This window comes from Trachypithecus francoisi, unplaced genomic scaffold (assembly GCF_009764315.1).
Source record: "Trachypithecus francoisi isolate TF-2019V2 unplaced genomic scaffold, Tfra_2.0 Lachesis_group19, whole genome shotgun sequence".
Classification (NCBI taxonomy): domain Eukaryota; kingdom Metazoa; phylum Chordata; class Mammalia; order Primates; family Cercopithecidae; genus Trachypithecus; species Trachypithecus francoisi.
This window is the reverse complement of record NW_022681464.1, coordinates 9,763,421-9,786,046: the sequence shown is the minus strand read 5'-3', so window position 1 is coordinate 9,786,046 and position 22,626 is coordinate 9,763,421. Positions and strand designations below refer to the sequence as shown.

The following is a 22,626-nucleotide window of genomic DNA, read 5'->3' as shown; positions in this document are numbered from 1 at the left end:
GAGAGAATCTGAGATGAGGAGGGAAGACACAGAATGAAGGGAGGTGGAAAGGCAAAGGATCCGAAGTCCACTTGGTTGGAAAAATGCAGAGACAGGACTAAACCTACTTTGTTACCCAAACTTTACAATTGCCATTCCATGTTGTAGAAACTACTAAAACAAAACCAGCTGGTTTAGGAAAGTTTAGACTCTCTCAAATAAAAAAAAAAAAATCCCCAAATTATTATTTTCTAGTCTACTTATTTTTGTTTAATGTTCCCACTACTGTTGAAAGTTTTCTTTTTTTACTGCAAGGAAGGTGAGAGCAATGGAATGACTATCAGTTCATAATTACAAGAAGTCGTAGACAATAGAACAAAGTAGCATGGTAGAAGCCTCTCCACTTGAGTCATTTTAAGTGGACGCAGAACTTTAAAAGTTTCCTTGTCTAAATTTAAAAGTTGGACAAAGCACGTCCTTCAGTCAGTTTTTACAATAATGTGGGGCCCTCAGTGGGTCTTTTCCATCATTCATTTCTAGGAATGACCAAATTTTTCACATGATAATAAATCAATCCTGGGGCCAGCAAGCATACCCACAATACAAAAGTACATCAAAAGGAACCCAGTTATAAATCACCACATTTCCCCAAGGAACATCACTGAATTGTTAGACGCTTCTACTGGGAAGAGAGAACACAGAAACAAGCACGTTTCACTTCCCATAAAACATATTTGCCTTTGTATACCCCAAACAAGCTATACATAGCTCAAACGCTTGCAGATAGCTGGAAATTTCCAGGACATTCTTTCCCAGAAAAATTCTATTAAGGAATAAAATATTTTCATGATATAATTGGAACTCTTAATAAAGGAGTCATTAAAAATTATATTTAAAATCTGAAGTCATTTCCCATAAAGCTAATTTTTAAAAACTGATCTAATCTAGAATGTTAAGATCACAAATTCTCTAATCACTGAAAAAAGAAGGCAATACTATTATATAGACTCAGAAAGAAAATGAAATGGTACCTATGTTCATTTACGTGAGATTTAACTGTCATAATCAGCTTACTCAGAATCACACTGCAAGTATTCAGAAGCTGCAGCTGAAACAGTTGAAGCAAAATGACCTGGCAATACTGAATGGGAAAAGCAGGGATCTTGAATTTAGACACATGCAGGCTTGAATCCTGATGGAGCTACTCACTAGCTATGTGACTCTGGCAAGTCTCACAGTGTCTCTGAACCTGTTTCTCTGAATTCATCATCATTCTATGAAGATTAAGTTGGATAAGCTAGGCACAGTGCCTCACGTCTGTAATCCCAGCACTTTGAGAGGCCAAGGTGGGCGGATCACTTGAGGTCAGGAGGTCAAGACCAGCCTGGTCAACATGGTAAAAGTCCATCTCTACTAAAAATACAAAAATTAGCTGAGCATGGTGGTGTGCCCCTGTAGTCCCAGCTACTCGGAGAGAATCACTTGAACCTGGGAGGTGGAAGTTGCAGTGAGCCAAGATGGTACCACTGCACTCCAGCCTGGGTGACAGAGTGAGACTCTATCTTAAAAAAAAAAAGATTAAGTTGGATAATAAAAGCAAAACACCTAGCATAATACCTGGGACATGAGAGTGCCCAAGCAAGTGACCAAAAGTACTGTGAACATGGCTGGGAAAGACAGTGCAACCATCCTCACTGCTTCCCAAGACTGAATATTTGGGAGACATTTATATTAGAGTAAAAACGTACAGTAAGCAGTGTATAGTATTTAAGTTGAGTATTTAAGTATGGAAAGTATTAAGCTGTTTAAAAGCAAAGGTAAGCACAATCAAATAATGAAATGTTAATTTTTAATAAGAAAAAATTCCAGTTTCCATGATGTCTGTCATGGCCAAATAATATCCACAAAATTCCAACATAGTTAAAATCAGGGAACTTACTTATGAAGGGCATAAATCTAGAGCTGTTCATTCCTTCAAACACATCCATTTTGCAGCACTGACTGTATGAGACACTGATGATATAAACATGAATAAGACAAAGTCCCTGACCTTATATAACTCAAAATCTAGTAATAGCATAGAACTAATCATAACACAAAACAAGTTGTAACACAACCTAATGAGTGGTGTGTTACAAATAAGGATGCTTCCTTTAGCAGAGGTGTACTAAAAAAATTAAAATAGGCTGGGCACGGTGGCTCACGCCTGTAATCCTAGCAATTTGGGAGGCGAGATGGGTGGATCACCTGAGGTCAGCTGTTCAAGACCAGCCTGGCCAACATGGTGAAACCTCATCGCCACTAAAAATAAAAAAATTAGCTGGGCACGGTGGCACCTGCCTGTAATCCCAGCTACTCAGGAGGCTGAGGCAGGAGAATTGCTAGAACTCAGGAGGCAGAGGTTGCAGTGAACGCCACTGCACTCCAGCCTGGGTAACAAGAGCAAAACTCCATCTCAAAATAATAATAATAATATTATTAAAAACAAATAAAGATGGAAACCCTATTCCCAAAGAGTTCAGTGTGGCAGGACAAAACAGCAAGTGACTGCAACAGCATTTAGCCACAAGCTGCAATGAAGGAGAGAACATCTCAATTTGACTGGAAGAGTCCACAGAGACCTCAAGAAGAGGTTTGGCCTGAACTAAGTACTGAAGGCTGAGCCAGGAGGAGGTCAGAAACAGGTGGGAGAAGAACAAAAGCAGCATATGCGAAGAACAAAGGTATTCATGTGTATGTTGTGTTTAGAAAATGGAGAAAGTCTAAATGACTGAAAAGTAAAATGTCTGTGAAGTGGGGGACAGGATAAATGATGCTGCTAGAAGAAGACCAACAACAGATTATCAAGGGCGCTAAGGGCCATATTCCTTTTGATACTGCCAAGTAAGTACGGGTTTTTAGCCTGGAAACGTGATCAGATCTGTTTCAAAAGATGAGTAATGAGAGAATGGAAAACAGACGAGGCAGGGAGAGAGATATGGAGAGGAAATCTAATTAATGCAATAGGTCAAGGGAGAAGCGAGGTATGCCTCCCATGGAGAAATGGCAACAGAAACACAGAGAAGGGAATGTCAGAGGCTTCAGAAAGTTATTTCAGAGGCGGAACCAATACGGAAGCAACTATGGAAAATACGGGAATGAAGTAGGGTAGAGTAACTGGAAGAGATGATATTGATGCCTAAGTTTCTATCTGGGGAGATCAGCTATGTAAAATTATAGGAAGAAGAGATTTGGAAGGTAAAGATGAGATTAATTTAAGAAACATGGAGTTTGAAGTATTTATGGAACATTCGGTTAGAATGAGGCAGGCAGAAATCTAGATTTGGAACTCAAGAGAGAATTCTGGACTAGAGAAACAGAACAGGATTATCAACATATGAGTCAATGGTTCTTTTGTTCTTTTTCGAACTATTCTGAGATCTACTGGAGTTATAAACTCTCCAGAAAAAAAAATTTACATACACTTTCACGAACTTCACCAATTCTCTAAAGACCATTCACAGACCCCAGATTAAGAACTCCAGCACAGACAGTAGGCAAAAGAAGATGATGTCATATGAAGAAGAGAATCAGGATAACTGGATAACTAGCAATCTAAGAGTTGGAGTTGAGGAAGAAGAAACCCTGGAAACTGAGAAGTGGTTAGAGATTCAGAGGGAAGAGATGAGACTACATAAAGTTCAATATCACAATAGAAAGATGTTAAAAGGAATCAAAACTACTGGACATAGCCATGAGGTGGTCACTGGACACATCTATATAGAGGGCTACAGTTTTATGTATAAAAATAACACAATCTACTTTTGCAGGACATAATCTCTCCCAATGACAGTTTCATGATGAGTCATAAACACTGGGAACTCACCCTCTCTATACTCCATTAACACCTCTTTTTCCAAAACTAAAGTCATCTATAACCAAAAGTATCCATTTGGGTAATGGATGGCTTCATATTTAAGTATAATCCTTGGCCAAAAATCAGAGCAAAACAATCAACTTGCATAGATAATGCTCCAACTTCATAGCAGGTAGAGTTTCAGCTTTCCTCTGTCTTGCCCTTTGCCATTAATGCATAACAAGACAGATTTTTATCTTCAAGTCCTCTAAGTATCAACCGGCAAATACTGCCTGGGATAGCCTCAACTGGCAATGACAGTATTATATAACTTTCAAGATTATTTAAGTCTCAGCCTATAAAAGTTGTTCACTGTCTTCACGTTTTTAATTGCCCTGGCACATCTGCATGTCAGGCAAAACACTGACTGCAGTCGATACTATTATTGATACTTAACTTCTAGGAGCCATCAGTGGGGTATCTCAAGCTTGCAGAACTTCCCAAGTGAGACTAAAAGTCAGGGCACTAACCAACAAGTGAGGCCAGCAGAAAATTAAAACCTGCTTTAAGAAAACTTAAATATTTCTAATGAGGTGAGGCCCACAAAATACAGCTACTTTTTCAAATTCTTTAAGCTGCAAAATCTCCTTTTTTCCCTCTGTCCTTCATTACTTTTCCCCCTTCTTTCTTCAAGCTATATTAGCAATTAGTAATTTTTCTTTCTTTTCTTGAGATAAGGTCTCACTCTGTTGCCCAGGTTGGAGTGCAGTGGCACAATCACAGCTCACTGCAGCCTTGACCTCCTGTAGTTAAGTGATCCTCCTGCCTCAGCCACCCAAGTAGCTTGGACCACAGGTGTGCGCCACCATGCCCGGCTAATTTTTGTATAACATTTTTTGTAGAGACAGAGTTTCTTCATGTTGCCCAGGCTGCTGAACTCCTGAGCTCAAGCAATTTGCCCATCTTGACCTCCCAAAGTGCTAGGATTACAGGTGTGAGCCACCACGCTCAGCCCAATTTTTTTTTTTAAGAAAAGAAACCACAAGAACTTTGGTATGTTTGTAAAAACATCTAAGCCATGTTCACATCAGTCCTTATCATAAATCATCTTTTCTCTGACCTCCCTCCAATCAAAATCACCTAGAAGACATTTTAGAAAAGGTGTATCTTTTTATTTCAGAATTAACAAAGCAAAAGATTATGTTTAAAATCTCAATTCAAGGGTTCAGACAAATAATATAATACTATGATCCCTTTTTCTGTAAAGGAAAAGACAATTCACTGGTAGGCTTAGAGTTTCAGCTCCCTGGCTTGCCTGGTGGTATTTTCCACTGCAAGACCCAGAGAGCTAACAGGAGGTTAGGGCAAGAGACCTATTCTTTAGCTGAGGCAGTAAATATTTACAATTCTTCACAGAGCAAGCCATCAGCCAGAATTGGAAAAACATTTCTTTATAGTTATCTTACTTGTCACTTATAAAAATGCATTTTAGAATTCTCTTCTCTATATAAAATTAACAGTCTGGTAAAGATATGTAGTTTTAAAATACAGAAAAACACAAATTGGTGAAGACATCCCTTTTTTTATTAAAACCAGATACATTTTCAGTTTTTTCCTCACTAACTCAAACTCCACCCAAAATTGGCAAACTTTTCTCCCAGTTTTATTACTTCAGCAAGTGATTTTTTCTTAAATATTTCTACCTTGATCTTACTACAACAGCATTAGTAACTGGGGAAAAAAAATACACCAAAAGAACACTAACTGTATAAAGCACCTGGCCAAAGATAACTCAATGTTTAGGAGTCGCACATATTTACAATAATATACAGGAAAATAAGTTGGACTCATCCTAACTTTTAGGTCAAATTTCTGAACTTTAGACACATACAACTATGTTGAAAAATCAGAGATACATTTTGAAAGTAATGAAAAATACAATACATACAAAAGATTATTTAAGAGAAGACATTTTGTAGAAAAAGAGTCTCCCAAGGAAATTAATGGAGACATTGGAACAGTTACAACGAAAATTAGCAAAAAAAGAAGGGAAATTTCTGAAAGACAAACAAGAGAGAGTAAAATAAATTTTCTCCAATTTCCAAAAGCTAACAAAAAAGAATCATTTGTGTGTAGACAGATTTAGACCATAGGCAGTGCTCATCTCCAAGCATTTATCTTTCAGCTTAGGGAATACTGACTTCATTCAAAGGAAGAATACAGTGCAGTGATTAATGAACACAGGCTGGCCGGGTGCGGTGGCTTAGGCCTGCAATGCCGGGACTTTGGGAGTCCGAGACAGGCAGATTGCTTGAGCCCAGTAGTTTGAGACCAGCCCAGCCTGGGCAATATGGCAAAATCCCATCTCTACTAAAAAACCCCATCTCTACTTTAAAAAGAGCACTGGCTCTGGAGCCGGAATGTCTGGGCCTTTCTGGCTCTGCCACTTACGGGCTGTGGCACTTCAGGTGCACAACTTAATTAACTTCTCTGTGACTCTACTTCCTTACCTGAGAAAAGAAGATAATATGATAATGGCCACCTCACAGAGTTGTAAGGATAAAATAACTTATTTAAAGTGTTTAGACAGGGCCTGGCATAAAGTAAATGCTATGACATGCTAACTTCAGCTAAGCTTCCATCATGAAGTTCATACGATATCGCAGATCCAAATTCTGCCTATATTCCAGTGTAAGAAGGTAACTCTGAGAGGCAGTTCAAGTTTCAGTCATGTTGTTGCATGTCTCTCCTCTTGCCTGTCAGCAAGCTCCACCCGACTAATCTGCTTCCCGTATATCCTTCCCACATTCATCTTCAGGGGCTCCCTGCCATGTGCAGCAGACAGCCAGAGCTCCCAATGATGGTGCACACCAACCTTTCCAACGTGAATTCCCACCACCACCCCAAAACACTTGGAACAGGCTGACCTAGCCACTGACCCCTAAATGACATTATGGCCACCCTACTTCCACATTCTTTCTAACTGCATCATCACCAAAGTCTTTTAAGAATCAGTTGAGGCCAGGCACGGTGGCTCATGCCTGTAATCCCAGCACTTTGGGAGGCCGAGGTGGGCGGATCACCAGGTCAGGAGTTTGAGACCAGCCCAACCAATGTGGTAAAACCCCATGTCTACTAAAAATACAAAAACTAACCCGGCCTCGTGGCGTGCACCTGTAATCCCAGCTACTCGGGAAGCTGGGGCAGGAGAATCACTTGAACCCAGGAAGCAGAGGTTGCAGTGAGCCAAGATCGTGCCACTGCACTCCAGCCTGAGGACTGCATTTCCAAAAAAAAAAACAAACAATAAAAGGGATCAGTTGAAGCCCCTCTCTCTAGGAATCTTCTCAATGATTCTGATTTTTTTTTAATTCCTATTTGAATATCTGTCTTATAGGACTCCTCTGGTATCTACAGAAATGTGTGATTAACTCTATGAGTGTTTTCATACCCTCCAAAACTAGTACATGTTTGGGACACAGACAGTGTGCCATATATGTCTTTCAGTCTTCCTCAGTGATATGCCAACATTACGGACTCAATTAAAATTCTCTAAATTCTGAAGAAATTTAAACACTTACTTGAACCGTGACAACTGCGGCTCCTTGGCATTTCTTACCACTGCTGCCTCTGCACTCCAAATGCAGTGTGGTCTGTTCTTCACGATTCACATACTGCTTTGGCATTGTGTCCAACAGCTCACCATCCAGAGCAACCTGCTGAGATTCCCGAAGAGCTGCGTTTCTGAAAAACATCATCAGGAGGTAAAAGAAAGTCTTAGGAAAGGTTATATGATAAGTGATAAAGGCTTCCAGTTACCCATAGCCAGCATTATAGCACAGCAAAATACGCATATACCATAGTAACAGAGGACCAAAGATTGTGAGCCAAGACTTACCCAAATCATTCCCCTGGCAGAGAGGCTAAAGAGCAAGCTAAGAAATGAAAGAAAAGCCTATAGAAAAGTGAGACAACTTTATAGCCACAAACAAAGCTTCATTTAGAATCCATGTTATACCAACAGACCCTACAAGAACAAATGAGAATTCTATCCTAACTTAATCATCCTCAAGGGGTGCCTTAATTGTAAGTACCAATGACTTCTTAGGTATTAGCAACTCAAAATGAAATGTCAAAGACCAAGAAAGCTAACGGCATACATGGGGTGTCAAAACTGGTCTAACTGTATGTATCATTACATTAATGGGCAGGTGCTTATATGTGCACTCAACATACACTCAACAAATGCCTGAACCAAAAATAGCCAAGGAAAAAAATATCAATAAGAAACTGATTCACATAGGATTTGTAAAAGTGAGGCTCGCTTACTGTTAATGAAACAGACTTACTCTACATATGCTCCTTCTCACAAGATCTCAAGTTAGATCAAAACCTTAAACTGTTGATCATTTTGTATCCACCATGTGAACTCAAAACACTTAATAACTTTTCCACACTTCAATCAACGTTTATGTCAATTTCTTAAAGAATATGGAGAGGTAAAGAGTACAGCAATGAGAAAAGAAAGGAACTCTCACTTCGCACCTTTCCAGCACCATCTTTCCAATATCAGAAGATCTCTTCATGAGAAGCCTAAGAAAATCTTAGCTGGCACTGCTGATGCTCAGAAATGCGACCACAGGAAACGAGAAATTGATAGTCGGAGAGAGTACCACATAATTTTGATGTGAAATTATAAGACTTGTCACAACTTGGTTAACCAAGTGAACCATCTGGGCCAGGCTGGGCAAACTATCCTCATGGTAAAAATGCTGACGAGGAAGCCACTCCAGGTAGCAAATCATCCAGACTATCAAAGCCACCAGCATGGGAACATGATCCTTGAGGCTGCACAGTCTTACCTGGCCTGCTGTTGCAACAGATTCAGGTCTGTGCACACCAGCTGGGTGGCGTCCTTCTGACTCAATAGCACAGCGGAGGAAATAACTGGCACGGGAGGCTTCACTGGGTGCAGAACAAGGGGAGGCTGGGGAGCCTCATGCTTCCGCAAGTTACTTAAAACTCTTTCTTTAGCTGAAAGAAAATTAAGTCATATATACTGAGCAATCAGGTGAATTAGCAGGAGATCAGAAGCATGTTGTACAATTCAGTAGCATTCCTATCCTCAAAAAGTTTACAGTCTTATGATAGTTAAAGAGTTAAAGCTCATGATCTTAAATTATTACCCTACACAGGCCTTGCATGACATGCTAAGAAGTTTGGACTTGATATTAGTGTAAAGCTGCTATCTAGTGCCTTACGCTAATATCGTGTGGATCTCGTGAACAGCTCTATGCAAGCTTGAGTGAGATGGTAGCTATCATCTGAATAATGGTTTAAGTGAATGGAGTAGGTCTGGAGGCAGGTAACCTAGTTAAGGTTTTAATGCCATCATCCAGAGTTCAGAGGAATTGAAGAAAAAGGAATAAGCATTATGGAATATAGCTGAGTTAAAAAACTGAAATCAGGTCAAGGTTTGAACAGGAGGACTGGATGCAGTAAGAGATAAAATGAATGAAGACATATGCATAAGCTCCTTCAGCACTTCTATTTATGCAGTCACATAGTCCATCAGTCATTTACTTATTCATTTACTCAATAAATGATTTACGGAGTCCAAATAAGCAATCCATTGCCACACACACACACAAAGGTGAACCTCTACCATGCAACTTTGCCCTAGATTACACATGATCTCATACTGTTTAATCAAATTCAAATGTTTGATACTTCTAGACTTAGTACAGAGCTGAATACACAGTAGATATCCAATAGATTCCTATCTTCCCTTCCTCTCCCTTCACCACACAATACACATACCACACAGCAGGTGGGGACTGAATAACATGAAGAAAAATGCTGCTACCTACCCAATTCTTTTCAATAGCAAGAAACAGAGGAGGGCAGTGGTCAAGGGAATTTCAAGTCAATAAGTCAAGTCAACAAGTACTTAAGGGACTACTATGAATTTCCGATTACATTCCAGATGTAACATTCCATTTTCTATTCTTGTTGAGAAAAATTAAAGAAAAATTAATAGCCATGACTTTACTTGGCATAAGGAGACTTGCATTGCTTGTACCCCCAAACAGATGAAATTCAACATTTCAAATAGGTCAAGTACAGAACTATATCCCTTATAGCTGGTGTTTTTCCACTAGAACTAATCACTGTTTGCACAGATGTAACCAAGTTAGGTATTCATCACTGGATAAGACTTGTGACTATGTATGTTAAAGTTCCTTTCAAGCAACATAAGAGGCCACGATGCTAAAGGAAAACTGGGGGCTCTTTCAAACCCAATATAAGTTACCATAAAAGAAAAACCAGGGATATTTTAAAAACAAACAAAAAATCTAAATTCATATTTAATAGTAATCACCACTCTGGACCATGACTGACAAAAATATTGAAGCCAATAAAACAAATTTAGTTTAAGGAAAAGGGTGCTAGTGAAATTTTTCCTACAACCAATCACACTACAAATTCAATCATTTGATATAATCATCAACTAACCTCTTACATCTGAGAAAAACCTGAAACTCACTATTTAGAAGTCTAGGCCCTAATTTTGTTTAGAAGTACAAGGTATAGTGATCGCCAGACACAAGAGGTAGAATACTGAGTGGTGAACAGCAGGTCTCTGGAGTCAGACGGCTCTGCCCAATAACCAGCTATGTGGCCCATGCGGGCAGGTCACCTAACCAGCTTACAAATTGGGTTTCTTATCTGCTCAATAGGGATAACCTCACAACATAGAAGTTTTTGTGAGGACTGAGTTAGTGCATCTAAAGCACTGAGACACTGCTTGGAACAAACTAAGGGCTTCATAAATTACTAACTTAACTCCAGCGAAAACAATTCGTCTTTTAGGGCAGTGTTCAGGCAACATAGAAACACTACAAATGGAAGGGCATGAACAGGAATCATTTAATAGTTTCCAGATCTATTCACATATTCCTTCCTCTTAACAAACTTTCAGGAATAGAAAAATAAGAATCTATGTTGCTGTCTTGAGGGCAATTTTCATCCCTTCCTCTATATATACCTTTCTATATAATTTAATTTTTCAAATTAATATATATAACTTTTATAATCAGAAAAACATATTATTGCTTCAAGAAAAAAATGCAGGGAGAGGAAATGTTGGAAGGAAAAATGTTAGAGCCTTAGAAGAGACCAGCCAGCACCATTTTACAGATGAATTGCGTGAAGTCCAGAGAAGTTCTTATTTCTCTCTCTTCATACAACTAACGCATTTTGGTTAGTGGCAAGCTGGAATAAGAAGGTATTTTCCATTTCTCTGGATCACCTCAGTGTCTTATTACACTATATATTGTAATATTTTGGTCGACAATTGAATTTATAATTATATGTCCTATATTTTTGAAATATAGTCAGTAACTAAAATAGGTTACCCCAAATATCAGCAACTTTAAATGGGTTTTTGTGGCCTGATAGAAAACTAACTGGTAATTTATACCACTCTTTCTCTAGAAAAATGTGCTGGGAGAAATAAGTAACTTAGAAACTTCAGGCATCTGATTCATTTGTAAGGTAAGAGTTCCAGGTACAGAGGAAAAGAGTTTATAAAAGAAAAAGACAGACTTCCGATTTTTAAAACTGCAAAGTAATTACATTTACAGTTGCACTTTACACCATTGTGTAAGTAAACTGAAATCTCTTTTTAAAGCATCGGAGGAAAAATGAACACTGGAGGAATAAAGTATGTCAGCCTCAACCCTCAATGGCTCTGATTCAATTATTCATTCACTCATTCGAAGGGGTGGGTGCTCCCAGGACCCACCCAGCAAAGGATCAGTGAAGTCCAGCTGCACGGATGAACTACAGGGTGTGGAATGGGACTCAAGCTTGGCCTGCGTCCACAGACCAACAGTCTCCTGAAACTCATGGTAGATGCGCTCCATGTTCAAATACTCCATCCACAGATCCTGAAACAGAACGACAGTATTTTAACTCTGACAGACAAGTTATAGATTCACATATAAAACTATATATTTAACTATAAAGTGAACCAGTAAGTTTCACCATGAAGTGTTCTACTCCAAGTGCTCCAGCATTAGGATAAATTGCCATTAAAATGACCACTCTAACAATCTCTGCAGTAGCTATAAAATTTTTTCGTGTATCATGATTAGAAAAAGTTTTAACAGCCCTATATGTATATTTATAAATTATACACATACATCGTAAAGCTAATACATTACCTATACTATAAGACATAGGTGAAAAACAGCAAATGTTAAAGAGATAAAAAATAAAATGTTAAAAAATAATCAAATCTGAATTAGATCAAGATACTAAATCCAACTATCAATCTATAGTAAGCACAGGGGACAGAAAAACATGTTAAACTACACCATGAAGATACAGTTAGCAAAATCCATATGGTAGGGAGCCTCTATGGACAAATGACTCAGTTTCTTCAACAAATAAACTGCAAGGAAAAGTAAAGGGATAAGGGAAGGACTTGTACATTAAATAGATTTTTAAGACATATCAACCAATCACAACATGTGAATCCTGATTCAAACTATGAAAATAAAAATAAAACTTTTATGACATTTATGAGAAAGGTGGAAACTTGAACACTGACTAAATATTTGATATAAAATATTATTTCTAATATGTTTAGGTATGCTATTAGGTTATATCATTTTTTATCCCTATCTTTTAAAATCTTCATGTATCAACTGCTCTCTGGGATTACCTCCAAGATAAAATGGAAGAGGAAGTGGATGGGCTATAGATGAAACTAGACACATGGCATATGCGGGGAGGGGAAGAAGGGCATGCCCATTATACTGGTCTCCCTATTTTTCTATATGATGGAATTTTTTCATAATAACAGGTGTCACATAAGTAAACAAATAAAATGAGAAAACAATAAATATAGCAGCTCTAGTATCCTCCCCCTACACTCCCGTGGGCTGTCTTACCTATTTCGAATTATGTATGTTTCACTTTAGTGATCACTACGCATTAGAATGGGGGACTGCCTTTAACAACAACAAAAAGTCAAATTATCAATGAACTTCATTCAAATAGTAACAGCAAGTGAGCAAATAGGGACTATGGGTTTGTGGACCATGATTTTTGTTTTGATTTTAAGTGTTCTAAAGGCCCAAGGATCCCTCTAAACCAAAAAATGTCCCTGGCTTCTCAATAAGCACACTGCTGTGAAGTCCCAAATCATTATTTCCAAACCAACCCCACAGCACAAGGCATTCCAGACTCAGAGGAGGAGCTCCAATGTAATCCCAATCACAATCCTGAGTTCCACATGCAGCTGACTGTTCAATGTGCTGGGTCAGATCCTCCTATTGTATACACGCTCCTTTAAATAGGGCCACTCTGTCACTTTCTCTGCCTCTATGCTAAGTAACTGTTAACAGGCTAATGATCAGAGCAAATACTAGGAATTAACGATAGGTAAACAGAGATGTCTTAGAAACCATAAAAATACAAAACAACCCTGAGCTTGAATTATGGATCAAGAAATTATACATCAAGCACCAAGCAAAGGCTGAATTAAAAAGAAAAAGAGGGAGAAAGAAATCAATTAGTTCTGTTGATGCTGAGGAACCAGGATAAATCTCAGAAAACCAAGAAAGCAATGGCTAATTTTTAAAAACACTGACCAAGTACCTACCATGTACAAAGCTTTGGACATGGATGAGGGATGTCAAGTATAAAAAGATGAGGATGGAATTGCACTCAAAGGATGTCAGGACACCATGGTCTCATGTGTATTTTTCTTGTTTCTCTGGCTCTATATTCTCAGTCTTACTTCTCTGTGCCTTAAATGCTGTTATTTCTCAGGGTTCCATCTTCAGTCCTCTTCTTAATCTACGTATTCTCTTACCACTAAATCCACATATCCAACTTTGCCTCATTCCTGAATTCTAGATCTGTATCTCCCCTTCTGACCAACTCCTTGATAGAGAGCTCTCGTTGAAGCCCCTCAGGTACCCGCTCTTCCAGGGTTTATCTCTGGGGGCCAACGTTAGAAATTTGGAAGTCTTTGGGTATCTGATTCTTCCTCGATATATTTTTAATTCATCCATTTGTTACTAACTGCTGCTATTTCAATAGCTTTCCAAACAAAGACTTCAAAATACAAGCCAAATTCTTTCGAAAAGTATACATGGTCCTTAGGGATTTCACTCCTACTCACCTCTCTGGTTTCATCTGCCCCGCCTCAGGTGCTTTGCCCTACCCTGCACCTTTCTGAACATGCCCTACTCTCTCTCACCTGCTATGTCCTACTCTCTCTCACCTGCTATGTCTCTGCACACACTGGTCTTTCTGCCCGTTAACATCCTCTCTGCCACTCCCTAACACCATGCCTTTCCTTTCCATCTGCCCAACTCCCATTTGTCCTTCAGGGCTCAGCTCAAAGGTCACCACTCCAGGCCCAATCCAAATGAGGGGCTATTCCTCTATGTTCCCATAGTACCATGTACATTCCACTCTCCTAATTTTTTTTTTTTTTAAGACGACATCTCTCTCTGTTGCCCAGACTGGAGTGCAGTGGCGTGATCTCAGCTCACTGCAACCTCTACCTCCCAGGTTCAAGCAATTATCCTGCCTCAGTCTCCTGAGCTGATGGGATTACAGGTGCCCACTACCATGCCCAGCTAATTTTTTGTATTTTTTAGTACAGACGGGGTCTTGCCACGTTGGCCAGGCTGGCCTTGAACTCCTGATCTCAGGTGATCCTCCCACCTCGGCCTCCCAAAGTGTTGGGATTACAGATGTAAGCCACGTACCTGGCCCATAATCTTGATCACAAAATGTAATAACTGTTTGTTTAGTCTCCTGTTTGCCAATAAGCTCTTTGGAGGCAGGGAATGTATCAGATTTCTTTTTGTATCTTTGGTACCTGGCACTTAGAAGACACTCAATAAATACAGAAGAAAAGGAAAGCAAGAAGAAAGAAGGCAAGAAATGAAGGAAAAAAAACAAGAAAAAGGCCGGGCGCGGTGGCTCAAGCCTGTAATCCCAGCACTTTGGGAGGCCGAGGCGGGTGGATCACGAGGTCAGGAGATCGAGACCCTCCTGGCTAACACGGTTAAACCCCATCTCTACTAAAAATACAAAAAACTAGCCGGGCGCGGTGGCGGGCGCCTGTAGTCCCAGCTGCTCGGAGGCTGAGGCGGGAGATTGGCGGGAACCCGGGAGGCGGAGCTTGCAGTGAGCCGAGATCGCGCCACTGCACTCCAGCCTGGGCGACACAGCGAGACTCCGCTCTCAAAAAAAAAAAAAACAAAAAAACAAGAAAAAGACACCTACTGGAGATAAAATATACACATGATATGAAAGTAGGAGGGTTTAAGGATCCAAATGAAAGTGTTTCAACTCTTAAGAGGTTCCTAAATCCCATCCTGGTGCTAGGGTCAATGCTCAAAAGACTGCAACCCTAGAAAAAAAAGAACTAGAACAGAAGAGAATTGTCTTCCCCAACCCTTTTTCCCTGTCCCCAAGAAGGCTAGAGAAGCTTAGAGAAAACTGAGATTACAAGTTTTGGCCTGAAAAAGGGTTACAGACATCTTTGAGTGCCTGGGAGAGAACAGCTTAGGACATACGAAGACTGAAATCAAGTGGTTCCAGAAGAGCAACCAGAACTGTGACAATGACAAGTAAGCACCTCCAAAGCCAAACAAAGGTGAGCTCCTGATCGCCTCCATTTAACTAACCTCCTACATCACATATGGATCCTTACAAATTCTTACAAATTTTTACACTGCATGTAAGAATGGGAGTAGAGATAATTGCTTAAAGGTGTTTAGCTGCTAACAACTTCCAATTTTAAAAAATACACAGTCAGAGGAAGGTTATGTTTATGAAGTTGTAAAAAGCCCTAGAACAAGCTTCGAGGCTTCAAGTAGAAGGCACGGTGAGGCTGCAGATTCAAAAGGGAGTATTCCCTCCATATAATCACTTAGATACTGACAAAACTCATAGAAACAATGACCATCTGAGTGACTATCCATTTTCTTATCAATAAATTGTTTTATTATTATGAATACGACCCGTTCAAATTACATTCGGATACGCTAAAAGAGAGTGCTATAGTTTCACCTGCTGATTCTGCATCACTTTTGCTAGCCTGTGAATATCATAATGCTTTGGTAGAGAAGGGATATAGGTATCTCCTTTTTGAAAATTCTCATCTTCTAGCCATAATATATATACATTGAAGAGCCTAAAAGATAAAAACATAATTATATGAAACATTAAAAGATGAGCATGCAAATGAAGTTTCTTACATCTCTAGGAACACCAGCAACCCTATGTAAGAGTAAAGAAAGCCCATAATACAGAAAATGTGGCCAACAACCACCACGGCTCCCAGGGAACTCCTGGTTCAGCAGGGGAGGCATGTCACAGATCATTCAAATATGATGCGATAATTGTTAAAACAAAAGGTATGAGGAAGGGGCTCTGACAACCATTCTTTAAAGTAGATTTAAATACAGTACACAGAAAAAAATAACTGGAAAAGGTGATTTTTACCACAGACCTGGGATCTGAATTTGGAGCTTTTCTTTCCTGAGCAATTCAGTCAGTTATTTTTGCTTGGAAAAGCAAAAATAACATTCAAATAAAAACATTTTCAGAGAAAATATTAAGAGCTATTTTAAACTTATGCATTGTAGGAATTTTCCAGCTTTAGGCTCAAGAACCATCTCCCACCTCAAATAATCACAAATAAATATCATAGCATGTGTGTATGCCCCTCTCATCAAGATGGAATAAAATAAAATCAGACTTAAAAAAATAAAAGTTCTGGCTGGGCACAGTGGCTCATGCCTGTAATTCCAGTACTTTTGAAGGCTGAGGCGAGCAGATCACGAGGTCAGGAGTTCGAGATAAGCCTGACCAACACGGTGAGATTCTCGTCTCTACTAAAAATACAAAAATGAGCCAGACGTGGTGGTGCACACCTATAATCCCAGCTACTCAGGAGGCTGAGGCAGGAGAATCACTTGAATCTGGGAGGCAGAGGTTGCAGTGAGCCGAGATTGTGCCACTGCACTTCAGCCTGGGTGACAGAGCAAGACCCTGCCTCAAAAAAAAAAGTTCCAATTTTCCAGTAAAAACCTTTTTAAAAATATGATACTTCCTTCATTTTTATTTTGATTTGTTTTTACCAGCAGTACTAGAAAAATAGTCGGCAAACACACAAATTACTGGGTGGGGGACTGGGAGGTGGCCTGGCCTGACTTTACTCAATAAAGTGGAAAATTACCTCCTTTACCTCTGCAATAGCCAGTCCAGGAACAGAGACAAGGACAGGGCTTTGGGGTTCTTACAGAGAAGAGGTTGCTAGGTAGTTCTCTCCTCCAGTTTCTGACTCAGTGAAATAGATGGCCACTTTATGAACACATACCAGGAAGGGGAACATAACAGAGGCAGAAGGGAATATCAAAGACTTTCTTGGCTTATCTAAAATGTTCACAGAGAAAGCCTTCCACTGCTTAAGGCTGGTTAAAAAGAAGTTCTCCTTCAACAAGCAACATAAGGGGAGAAATCATTCTGGAGGCTGACAGAGAGCCCTAAAAGGTTGAGGGCAAGTAAACCTGAGGCCTCAGTGCTAGTTGAAATGGGGGCCTCATCGAGCTATTGGGTATTCAGGATTAATTCTTAAGAGCCATTTTTATTAAGTCTTATTTGTAAGACTAGTATTTGGTTTATATCAAACTTATAAATGAAAGATGAAGGAATAGTGTAAAAGGAATCCAAACCTACCTTCAGAGTTCTTAACCTTTTACAGGAAACAAATATTGTACCCTGATTTTTTTTTTTTTTTTTTTGAGACGGAGTCTCGCTCTGTCGCCCAGGCTGGAGTGCAGTGGCCGGATCTCAGCTCACTGCAAGCTCCGCCTCCTGGGTTTACGCCATTCTCCTGCCTCAGCCTCCCGAGTGGCTGGGACTACAGGCGCCCGCCACCTCGCCCGGCTAGTTTTTTTGTATTTTTTTAGTAGAAACGGGGTTTCACCGTGTTCGCCAGGATGGTCTCGATCTCCTGACCTTGTGATCCGCCCGTCTCGGCCTCCCAAAGTGCTGGGATTACAGGCTTGAGCCACCGCGCCCGGCCTGTACCCTGATTTTATAGGGCACATATTTTTGGGAGATTACTAGACCCCTCATCCTAGGTGGATTCCTGAATCCGGTGGAGGATGAACCAACTTAAAGAGCCCTGCCTCAGTCATTTGTTTCTTTTGAAGAGCTATTCTAGGCTATGTGTGGTGGCACACACCTGCAGTCTCAACTGCTCAGGAGGATCACTTGGGCCCAGGAGTTTGGGGCTGAGGTGCACTATGATCGTCTCACTATGATCGTGCCTATGAAGAGCCACTGCACTCCGGCCTGGGCAACATAGTGAGACATTCTTTCTTAGAAAAAGAAGTATTCTAGCAAGGTTTTTTTGAAACGGAGTCTCACTCTGTTGCCCAGGCTGGAGTGCAGTGGCATGATTATGGTTCATTGCAGCCTCGACCTTCTGGGCTTAAGGGATCCTCCCATCTCAGCCTCCCAAGTAGCTGGGACCACAGGTGCATGCTACCAGGCTTGGCTAATTTTTTTTTTTTTTTTTTTTTTGTAGAGATACGGTCTCACTATGTTGCCTGTGTTCTAGGCTGTCTAGAAGGCTTGAATCACTGTTTATTTCGCTATGATAAAATTTGGTTTATTTCTATTTTTACACAAAGAAGTAGAAGAGGATTTATCACTCAGACTACAGGCACTCGACACAAGTACATCCAAACTGTTGATTCAGTTCTCTTGAGGAATATAAAAGAGAAACATTTCAAGATGCAAATCTGTATCAAAGCCACCTTCCATACTCAATCTAACCATGTTAAGAGAATAACATCCAGCAGTTTGTAACACAGTTAACTGCTCCAGCATAGTACCTGTGCTGCAGACAACAATGTAAGAGGCTAAATAACCATACTCACCTCACCAGCTCCTTGTGCAGTTCTGGTGAAGTCAGGTAACCAGGGGTGCCAGACTGGCTCTCTGGCAGCCCTTCACTGCCCTCTGCTGGAACACGGAGGGCCTTGCTTGCAGCATGGTGGAAGTCAGCCACCTCGGTCAAACGTCTCTTCATTTCTTTCAACAAACTGATATGAGCAGGACTTTGAAAAAACCTTCTTCCAATACAACCATCTATGGGTAACCTTAAAAAAACGCAAGCACAGATCTATAAACTTTCAACACAAGATGTACTTTCTGTATGGCATAAAATAGCAGTCAATTAGCAAGGCAATTTACTGTGATTGTGGATATACACCATTAAATTAATACCTATTATTTCTACCTCAAAGATTATTTTGATGGTCCAACAAGATGGTGTATATGAAAGTAGTTTTAAAAAGCGTGAAATGCTACACAAATTTAAGACATCATCGCTACTTAGAGGTACAGCATAGATAAAGATGTTCTCTATTCCTGAAGAACTTGCAATCTGGCAAAAACAAAAATAGAAGTGACTAAGAATCTATCTAACTTTGTATCTATCTATCTATCTATCTATTTACACACACACACACACACACACACACACACACACATATATATAGATAGATACTTTTTTTTTTTGAGACAGTCTCGCTCTGTCACCCAGGCTGGAGTGCGGTGGCAAAATCTCAGTGCACTGCAACCTCTATCTCCTGGGTTCAAATGACTCTCCTGCCTCAGCCTCCCAAGTAGCTGGGATTACAGGCACGTGCCACTGCGCTGGGCTAATTTTTCTTTTTTTTTTTTTTTTTGAGACGGAGTCTCGCTCTGTCGCCCAGGCTGGAGTGCAGTGGCCAGATCTCGGCTCACTGCAAGCTCTGCCTCCCGGGTTTACGCCATTCTCCTGCCTCAGCCTCCCGAGTAGCTGGGACTACAGGTGCCCGCCACCTCGCCTGGCTAGTTTTTTTGCATTTTTTAGTGGAGACGGGGTTTCACCGTGTTAGCCAGGATGGTCTCGATCTCCTGACCTCGTGATCCGCCCATCTCGGCCTCCCAAAGTGCTGGGATTACAGGCTTGAGCCACCGCGCCCAGCCCAATTTTTCTATTTTTAGTAGAGATGGAGTTTCACCATGTTGACCAGGCTTGTCTTTAACTCCCGACCTCAAGTGATCCTCCCACCTTGGTCTCCCAAACTGCTGGAATTATAGGCTTGAGCCACCATGCCCAGTCAATATCTATATATTTCAAATGAGTGAGTTGGGGAATGAGGAATTGAGGCAGGAGCTAGAGAGCAATGGTTGGTAATAGTGGATGGCTCTGGCTGGGTGGAGTATCTTCATATGAATCCCATGAAAATGCTGAATATTCCCAAGTACAACCCATAGGTGATAGACACAGACTGGCCTTTGTTCACACCTGCACCACTCATCACAGGTCCCCTCCCACAAGCCCCATGACGGTCACACAGGCAGCCTCAGTTTGAGACAGCTGTTGTCCCTTTGCATCTCCAGAAGTTCCGTGTGAAACCTTGCCCAATCCCAGGGTGTTGTCTTCACTACACTGGTCATGGAAGATGGTAAAGAGAAGCTGCCACAAGACACCACCAACTCAAAAAAGATCCAGTCTAATAAATGTCAAACATAGAGAGAGACAAAGAGTCCTCACCAGAGATCAGCAAAGAATGATTCCAATTCACACTCCACAGTCTAACAACACATAGAAAGAGAGCAGTGCAAAGGCAGAAATGGACTCACAGAAACCTACAAGACTGGGCACCATACCCATACTGTGGTCCTGGGCGGTGAAGATACAGAAGGAAGAACTTCTGCCAAATGAGTGGCAGGAGAGGGTGATCAGAAGGCGTGACCAGAGCCTGGTGGGCCCAGCGATAAATCAGCAACCTCTGGAGGGATGGCACGATGGGGAGCTTCAGCTGGGTCTGGGCTTTCTACAAAAAAGGAAGGGCTCTGAGTAACCACAAAATGAACATAAATGCATATGGTTAACTTTTTCTAAGTGATCCAAATGAAACACCAAACATTCTGTTTTCAATTCAATAATATATTTTTAAAAATCATATAAAACTCACCTCTCCAATCCACTAGTTAACATTTTAACCTCCTTGTTAGCAAGACATGTAGGGCAGCTTTTTCTCTGTCAAAACACTTCACAGACCCCAGAATGGGTATGGGTCTTAAGAGTCATCTAGTCTAACTCATTTTCATTTCTGAAATTCCTTGGCAAATACAACGTTATAGTGCAAGGGAACAGAATGAAATGAAAACCAAAAGTAAAGCTGGGGGCAGTGGTTCACACCTGTAATCCCAGCACTTTGGGAGGCCAAGGCGGGTGGATCACTTCAGGTCAGGAGTTCAAGACCAGCCTGGCCAACATGGCAAAACCCTGTCTCTACCAAAAATAGAAAAATTAGCTGGGTGTGGTGGTGCACTCCTGTCATCCCAGCTACTCAGGAGGCTGAGGCTGAGGCATAAGAATTGCTTGAGCCTGGGAGGCGGAGGTTGCAGTGAGCTGAGATTGTGCCATTGCAACATTCCAGCCTGGGCAACATGGGAAGACTCTGTCTCCAAAAAAAAAAAAAAAGTAGATGTGACTATGTGACCGTCAAACTTTAACAATCTTTTGAAAATTCAGATTTCAAAAGGACATTCGAGAATGCTAAATTCTCTGACAGGCTCTGAAACCCAAAAGCAAATTCTTTAACAGGCTCTGAAACCCAAAAGTAAAATCTATACTAAAATAGAAGGTTCTTTAAAGCCTTATTCCAGTCTTTCCCACACATTAGTAAGCCTAAGAATCAGCTGGGAGTTTTAAAAAATAAACTCCTGGTCCCACTCCAGACTCAGAGACTCCAAATCTCAGAAGGTGAGGTCTAGGAATCTGCTTTTTAACAAGCTCTCTAGGGAATTCTGATGTATGTGGGAGCCAATGGCAACCCCTGTCACATGTGCAATGATCCAGCCTTCAAATATTAGGTTGAGACTCTTGTTAAATGAAACTTGAGAAGCAAGTACTCTTCAATTACACAGTTTTGAGTACTGGTTTGGTTGTTGAGCTTTCCAAACATTCACAACAAAAGAAGACACAAAAGCCCAAAAGCTACGGGTGAATCCATCAGCAAAAGTGTAAGCCACCTTCTACCACTCAAATGCAGAACTGCTATTTGTACCTTCAGAGCTTGGTCAGGGGTGAAAGCAGAGTTTATCACCAATTCCCCTTCAATAACTCTCCGGAGCTGGGAGTCCTCCTCAAAGATGGATTCCACGTTGAGCACTGTCCAGGCAAACCAGACCTACAATGACACCAGATAAAGGGGAGGGGAAGGAGGAGCTTGCCCCACTGACAAAATACATCCTGATATTCCACATTTATACTCTCTTCCTATCTCAATCTCAATCAGCAAATATTTGCAGTTTCTAAAATTAACACATTTTTATACCCACCCATATTCTTGTCACAGATATAAATTTAAATAAAATAGATCATTGGAAAATGTTACGTTCCTTTAGAAAGGCTACTTTAGTACAAGAAGATGTTCATTCACTCCATATTTACTGGGCAAGATCTGTGTGCAAGAGAGACAGGAAAGAGGACCAGACAGGGGCTCTGTCTTTAAGAAGTTTTCCATCTATTGGAGTAGACAAGACTAATATGTAAGTAACCAAAATGTGAAGTTGAGCAGTGGCAAGGACGGAGTCAAGGTGAAGTGCTACCTCAGAGAAGGTTCTATGTAGAGGTCAGAGGGAAAGGCATGCTGGTAAGAGAATCCGCTAGGCAGAGACAAAAAGAGGAAAAGCCAGGGATG

At 40.6% G+C, this 22,626-nt stretch overlaps 1 protein-coding gene across 3 annotated transcripts in view; it reads right to left on the bottom strand.

Moving 5' to 3' along the window:
* Positions 1-22,626, bottom strand: part of EPG5 (ectopic P-granules autophagy protein 5 homolog) — a 142,129-nt gene that overhangs the window by 56,865 nt on the left and 62,638 nt on the right. For all 3 annotated transcript variants that reach the window (XM_033177856.1, XM_033177855.1, XM_033177854.1), the window contains exons 21-27: positions 21,991-22,113; positions 20,585-20,751; positions 18,802-19,023; positions 15,920-16,043; positions 11,622-11,766; positions 8,677-8,848; positions 7,396-7,558 (exon numbers count right to left, since the gene is read on the bottom strand). In XM_033177856.1, coding sequence (XP_033033747.1) covers positions 7,396-7,558; positions 8,677-8,848; positions 11,622-11,766; positions 15,920-16,043; positions 18,802-19,023; positions 20,585-20,751; positions 21,991-22,113 — 1,116 coding nt within the window. The remainder of the gene's footprint in view (positions 1-7,395; positions 7,559-8,676; positions 8,849-11,621; positions 11,767-15,919; positions 16,044-18,801; positions 19,024-20,584; positions 20,752-21,990; positions 22,114-22,626) is intronic.